The 7,742-nt window shown below is 42.5% G+C and overlaps 1 protein-coding gene across 1 annotated transcript in view; it reads right to left on the bottom strand.

The window, feature by feature from the left end:
* Positions 1–839, bottom strand: part of ZNF704 (zinc finger protein 704) — a 73,066-nt gene extending 72,227 nt beyond the window's left edge. The window contains exon 1 of the mRNA XM_009634472.2: positions 592–839. Coding sequence (XP_009632767.1) covers positions 592–818 — 227 coding nt within the window. The 5' untranslated portion in view covers positions 819–839. The remainder of the gene's footprint in view (positions 1–591) is intronic.
* Between the last annotated feature and the right edge of the window lie 6,903 nt (positions 840–7,742).

Genomic DNA, 7,742 nt, shown 5'->3' with positions numbered 1-7,742 from the left:
TGGGCTTTCCTCACTACTTTTTTCTATTAATTCATTTCATAGACCACATTATGACCCAGCTGTATACCTATACAGGGATACAACAGAACATAAGATACTACATCCTCACTACACAGCCTAAGTCACTGAACACTCCCTTGAGTATAAAGTGGCTGCAGGTATAACAGTAAAAAACAAAAAATTAAAAATAATAATAAAAAAATTGCTAGCAGTTAAGATATTCTGTGTCTAAATTAGAAAATTACTTCTCAGGGTGAAGCTGGTTCAGCAATCTCTTCTCATTAAGACACGTCATCTTCTGGGAGTACCTCAGTTGCAGTGCTTTATAAAAGCAAAAACAATAAAAAAGCAATACAAAGTCCTACACTGCAGGTGGTCTCAGTTCCTGCTACTACTGTTTTCAATTTTCTAGCAGATCCCTCAATTAATGGAGTCTCTGACTGACTTTGGACTGCTTGGACACAAATGTTAGTCTTCTCAGTTCATTGCACTGCTTACCAAACTTGGCTCTAATATGCCATTAAAAGAAAAAAATGGTGGGGAGGGAGAAGCTTAAAACAAAACACAACAAAAAAACCGAACTTTCCTTACCTTGCTGGAGGCACATCAATATTTGAAGAAACAACCTTGCGCTTCTGTTCCAGAAGACAAACAGAACGAGTGTTTTCCTTTTCATACTCGTGAGCTCTGTTTGGTTTTTTGGTCTCTGCTGTTTTTAAATCTTCCTCCTTTGTGGTGAACAGGAGAAACTGTTGGTCTGGCAGTTTTTGACTGATGTCACTTTTTACATCCTCCTGTTGAAATGCAGGGAAGGTCATTTCACGCTTGATGCTGGTTGCCTGTAAAATTAAAAGCAATTATTAAATTTTCGTCTAATGCTCCTAAAATGTAGGGGGAAAAAAACCAATACCCACAGGCATTTACTTCTAATTAGCTCTTTGAATCAGAGAATACCATTTCTTTGTCCTTCAAAAATTCTGAAACTGCCATTAATTTCTCAACAGCGTTGAAGACTATCCAGGAAAATAAGCAATTCTTGTCCATTTGATAAAGCAATCAGTTGCCTCTTAATGCTAAATCAAAAAGGTATTTGAATTGGAGTATCGAAAACTACAGTATACACAACATATATTTAATGTACACACATCTGTGCCACATAACTATGCAAAAGAAACCTAGATGCCCTCCTCCTAAAATTCCAGGAAAAAAAGGCAGAATTTATCCAGATAAAAGGCAACCAAGAAATTAAAGCACTTCTGACAGCCATTTACTGTACTCTCTAGCAGCTGTATTTGGAAGTAAGGGTTTCTCCAGGATCAGAAAAGTAATTTGCTACAATCCAACTCAGCTGCCAGAAGGCAAAGGGGAGCAAATGATGCCAGCAGGATCTCCATGAGGATCCCAGCCAGCTCTGCCACCGACAGGCAGCGGTGAGGAGCACGGACACACACAGCAGCAGTGCCAGGTTGTCTCTTTGGCTGCCAGTGCCTCCCAGATCTTCAGGCCTGCTGCTTCCCACAACCAAAGACCTCCCAAGCAAATAGGCATCTTAACAAATACACTGCCTCTCTGGAATACATCATGTTGGTGTTTATAAAGAGAACTATTGCAGAGTTGCAGTGAAGAACACCAAAAGCCAGTAGAACCAACCCACTACACCTTCCCAGCAAGCAAACCAAAGTGCAGGATCTCTGTTTTCCTCTTCAACACCGTTCCCTGGCCAGCCAGGCTTCCTCAGCTTCACGGGGGCAGACCTATCTCGCAGGCTGTCGCCAGCCTCTCGTCCTGCCATACATCAGCCAAGCTCCTCCAGCCCCTTGGCCTGCCAGCGTCCTCGCGTCCCTGAGGACACAGAGCCTACCAGAAGCACCTGTAATAGAGTTATTTCTGGATATCCATGACTTTAATACCAGGATCTTCGACTGCTAACTTGCCCTAAGTCCAGGAGATGCACCAAGGAGGCAACTCCTCCACCCAACCCAGACAGCCAAGAGAAACGCGGCCCAACAAAATGGCTGCTTGTCCTGCCTTGAGCAGAGGTACTTCCATCCCACGCCACACGCACCACCTTGGAGAAATCCAGATGCTTTCTAGGACCTGCAAACTGGATTTTTAGATACTTGTGAATTATTGCTGATCTTTACAGTAGAGAAATCCGGGATGTGTCACCCTCAGGTAGTAACAGCACCAATAAGCTGGAATTCCTATGCAAACTTCCCCCTTACTCCTCCTCCTTTTCATGGTCCAAAAAAATTAATCAATGTAGATGTGTATATATTTATGCATGAAACTATATAAAAATACATTCCTCTCCCCACATATCTCCCTGTTTATAGCTTTCAAACCTTGGCAGGTATAAAAATGGTGCAAGCAATTTTTAAGTTCACAGGAAAGACAAACTTGCCAAGGTAATTTTGTTTTGTTCAGTAAAGTATAGAACATGGCTAATGCATAAACACGTGGGACTGATGATTTAATTGTCTCATTCTAGTGTTTCCACGGAAGGGCCTTTAGCAGTTGCTTCAAGAACAAAACTAGAATTGTTACTTTATGGATGTAAATAGTAGAAAGAATTAGTCATTTTACACTTCTTCACACACAAACAGATGACACATTACCAAGAAAATCTGCCTGGAAGACAAAACAGTCAGCATGTGATCACATAGAATTAGAAGACAACATATAAACAACACAAATTTAATTCTGATTTAATGATTATTTTTTTTAAAACTTCTTAGATTTACAGTAAGCCCTTTTTTGAGTGTCTGAGGATCTTAACAGATGTGGAGTTGCCTTCAATTTTCATCAAAACTGACTTAGAAGTGATGCACTAAAGCAAAAGAAAAAGCCTGAAAACAGCCAAGTTCCAATATCCAGCCCCTAGAAATTAAGTAATGCCAAGCAAAGGTATGTATAAGATTTGAATTCCATCTCCTCCATTGCCATATGGTCTTCCATTGGGTGACCACATACCTTTTCCTCCCTCCCCAGGATTTCCACCTTCTAAAGCGCAGAGGTCGGTGCTGCGCAGGGCATGAGCTGCTACACCCGCTATGCGCGGCAGGGTGCTGGTGCGCACTCATAGGAGGCAGGACCCAGCAGTTTCCTCCTCACTCTGCACAACCCTTAGCAGAAAAAGCACCAAGAGCATGGGAGAGGGGCAGCCTCCCTCCTTCCCTACTCTCTAATGCCAGCCTGAACATGGTATTCATCGGGATGATTTTCTTTTTTCAACCTAATAAACCCATGGTTTTATCAAAGAAAAAAAATTCCTCGATTTATGGAACTGTAATATTTTACTCAGTTTCAGCAAACATATTGTGCTGTACATTATTAAGTTTTCTTTATAGACCTAAATAGTGACAACAAAGGGCTTCAGACTCAGACTAGTTGTACAAATAAAGCCTAAAATGCAGAATATTTGTACTGTGATACCAGAGAGTCTATTCATATATGTCAAAATTATTCAAACCCAGTTCAAATATATTCAAATAACGGTTTGGTTTTCATATGTCAATGCGCCACAATTAATAGCCAGCCCCATGCAAGTGAATGGAAGTGAGGAATGATGAAAACCACAGAAGCAAGCACTCAGAAGGTCGCAGGGCTGCTGCCAAGCAGTTCAGGTCCTTTGTCTAAATGGCTAGAAATAGCCCAATGCAATACTTACACTAAACCCTCTCCCTCAGTTTTCAACAGATATTTGGAAACATTAACTTCTTTCTAAAATTTCCCTTGAGAGCAACTGCAGATAAAGAATCTTTTCTGCTTTAAAAGCAGGTGATCATGAGAGAAAGCCAGGAGTTTCCCTCTGTGGCCACGCACCAGTAGCTTTCTCCTGCTCCACAGACAGTTCTACTATTTTAATTAATCCATTTCTACAAGAGCCATTTCCACTTGAGACACTTGCCCTATCTGGAAGGGTACGGGGTCTTTTGCTAGAAATCCAACCACCTACACGAGCAGCTGTTGATGTGGGGAAAGCAGAAAGCCACAGTCACTTGACTCATTGGGTTCCTCCCTTTGTGACAAACATGTTGATCAACCACCAGGACCCCTCTGCTTTCAAGCTCTGCTTCACAGTTTGACGATAACATGGACAACTTCCAATATATCTTTCCAGATAAGTTAACTGTTCTGTCATATCTTATCAGGAACTTACCACCACCACCGTAGATCCTTCATATTCTTTCAACCACTTTGAAGCTTGTGGTGGTCCTCTAAGTCCATAACATGTTTCAGCAAAAATTTCACGCCAGTCAAAGCAGACGCAGCTTGGCTCACAGCCAGATGATAACATCGTAATATCCATTTATTTCAGCTTGCTTCCAATACTTCGCATTTCTCTCTCCTTAGTTGCTCTCAAATTCCATGATTATGTTGTTCCCTAATGGTTTGGCTTCTCTTGTCATTCTACCTCCATATTTGCCACCTTACTGCCTCCAGTATCAACTGCTGATAAAAACTTACACAGTTTTTTTTCATACACTTGATTAATTATCGCTCATACAAGCCATTTGATGATAGGCTAACTGTTTTTCTATGCAACTCACTGCCTATTTTCACCCTTAAGCCATGAGCAACCTTCAGTTTACTTTCAATCGAGTCCTTTGCAACCTGGCCTCAGGCAACCAACATTGCTTGGAAGTTCAGTCACAGAAACAAGATTTATAAACCATCTGCAAATTTTAAAAACTAGCTTTGCTTCTGTCTGCAATTACCCTCACTTGCCTTTGACAACTTCCCTCCCATCACCGCTGGGCAAGGGAAACTTTTGATATGCCACCGCTTGAAAAGAACAGCTCAGTATTACCCACACCTTCCCCCCTGGAGCTCATGCCTGGGGCCTGATCTGCCTGTACTCCTTCCACTGCTTCTCAGTTTTCAACACCTAACAGCAAGACCATTTCCATGAACCCTTTCAAAGCTGCGAGCTGGGTCAGAGAGTGGTTTTCCCTTGCTCATTTTGAAATATTCTTGCTCGCCGTCCGCAGCAGCACGGTGCTGTGGCTGCCCTACGCTGGCAGACCAGAGACAGGCTCTGCCTCAAGCAGGGAGTTCGGTAATCTTCCTGCAAAAACTGAAAGTCATTTCTTGCTTTGATTTCTAAGCAGAAACTTTATTAAACAAAAAAAGGAAAACGTTTTCGTTTCTCTTTTGCAGTTGTCAAGACAATGGTATATATTTAGCTTGAGGGTTTTAAGTTAAAGTTCTTGCTTGATTCATTATGACGAAGTTTAATACTCCATGTGACAGCTAAATGATTACCACAATTAATATTTTCAGCAGTATATAAATAATTTTTCATTGCAAAAGTCATCTTAACCTGCCTATAGAAACTTGTATTTGGTGGTATCTTGTCATAACCAAGCTGCTAGTCCTGAACTCCACATGCCCCAATCAAGACCACGCGTGGCAATGGAAGTCCTGCCCAAATTAATGCATGCTCAACATTAACACAAATTTTGAGGAATTTAGAGCAATTTTTCTTTATTCTTTACAGAGGCTGTGCAGACTGCAATTTTTTAACAGTTTAGACCTTAACTTATCTGCAGTCAATTTTTGTTATGCCCAAAAGCACATCCTGATAAGATGCTCACGCTGCAGTCAAACTTCAGTCAGACTTCTCCAGTTTCAGTTAAATTCCAGCTTGGATTTTGGCCTGAACAGCAAGAAAATTATTGATCAAACAGAGATCTCAAGTATTGAACCACCTAGTCAAAGGATCAGCAAACACTAGAATAAGTAGACCTATCATATTTATATGTAAATGTAGAGACTTACATTTGACAGACTATATGTCATCTCTTCAGTACAACCCTGACCAGGCTTTAGCATCTTCCTTTGCTTTCGGTGCACTGCTGCTTAAAAACTGAAGTTATTTATTTTCAAATAGTTCGCTAGCATTAAGATGTCTGTGTTTCGTATACAATGGGAAGTATTAAACTCCCAAGAATATTAGCATCATTTACCTGTATGCAACCCAAACATATAGAAATATGACTTCAAATACAAAAACTGACTCCCACTGAAGTTCTTTCAAATTTCCTGGTTTTTCTGTGCAGCACCTGTGGATCCAGGTGGGCACACCGGGAGCACAGACCTCACTTTTAACAGGCTTTGCAATGGTCTACACAGACAGATGGCAACAGAAGAAAAAACCAAAAAATTGCCATGCCACATACTATGACTACTTTGCTGATGGTTTTATAAAGAACTCTGCGGTGGATTTACCGATGAGAGCTGGGCAGCGGGCACTGGCACCCACTGGATGCACGGGAGACAGATAACGATACAATAGCCAAGGGCTATTGTGGAATGTGCCTATCTGAGCACAGTGAAGGAACTAAAATCCATGGTCAAGGTGCAAAAATGACAATGAGCCAATTATCTGACCCCCATCAATAGTGAGCAGCCCAAGAGCCCTTGGAGCTCTCCTGCACGGCAGCGGGCTGCACGCCAGGATCTCCCCTTGAGCAGGGACGCCTCCCAAGGTTACTCCTCGAGGCTGAGAGATTCCTTACCCCAACAGATTCTCGGTAAGTGGCTAATAGCATGCTAACTCTGAAACCTTAGCCAAGTGATACACAGGATTGATTGCACATATATAATCCTTTAGCCATAAACCGTTGACCAAGTCTGGGACTAGGATTGCATCCAGCCGCACTCAGACTGCTCTCTGAGGAAGGAGTTTAGAAAGCAAGGGGATCTTTTCTGAACCTCATGACTCAACAGGAGGGTCTCCCTGACAGCTTTGTCTGACCCTGCCCTCTGTGCAGTAAATAACCAAGTGTACCTTGCCATTGAATCTTACAAACTACCGTCGTGTTTACCACTGAAGTTTGTTAACTCACTGTTTTACTCCAATAAACTGTATTTTTTGCCTCCCTCTCATGCCACCCGCAACAACCAGATGCAACGGAAGTGCGCAAGCAGAAGGCAGGTGCCGGGCACAGAGCATCACTCACCCGAGCGGCACTACCTCCAGCCCTGTGACTTGGTGCAGCATCGTCAATGAAGCCACGCCGCTTTACACCAGCTGACGAAGATCTGGGTACACGTGTGACCACGTCTGCCTACAAGAAGCCGTCAAACAGGGGCTGGGCAGAGCGAGGCTTCTGTCATGCTGTCAGGCAGCAAGCAGGTCGGCAGCAACAGGCTCCCCTGATCTTCTGGGGGACACTATGGAACTCCTGGTTTTCCTCATGTTGTCTGCTGGGATTTGGGAAGGACTTAAACATCCAAGAAAGTCCCCTCCATACACACTTCAAATCCTAGAGGCCTGGGTAAATGAAATAATCTTGCAACTATGGCCTGGTTTGTGCTATTGTGTTTTGTTCATACAGATAAAAGAGCTCATTTTATGACAACAGCAATAAAAACACCTCTAAAGAACACTAAAAACATTTTACGAGGGTAGAGGGAAGTATCTGTACAAAAGTTGACCACAACCAAACCTCCCTATAAAAATAAAACAGAAAACAAAACCCCCCAAAACCCCCCATGATAGTGGGAATATGCTTTGGGAAACCAGTTGCTTAAAAAAACCCACCTTATCTTAACAATCCTGATGCCATTGCCATGTTTCCATTTTTGTACAAACTTCCTCTCCTCCCTCAACCCATAAAGCTATACTTCCTTTACTTCAGCTACAGGCCACCATAACTGGACTGAACCCCAGTGTCACTTCATTCCAAAAACAAGATCCCTCAGAAGCCACGCTGGCTGCTTTCCAGACTGGG

This window comes from Egretta garzetta, unplaced genomic scaffold, assembly GCF_000687185.1.
Source record: "Egretta garzetta isolate BGI_Z169 unplaced genomic scaffold, ASM68718v1 scaffold251, whole genome shotgun sequence".
In the NCBI taxonomy this organism is placed as follows: Eukaryota; Metazoa; Chordata; class Aves; order Pelecaniformes; family Ardeidae; genus Egretta; species Egretta garzetta.
Note: the sequence above shows the minus strand (reverse complement) of the source record. Positions and strands in the feature narration are given on the sequence as shown.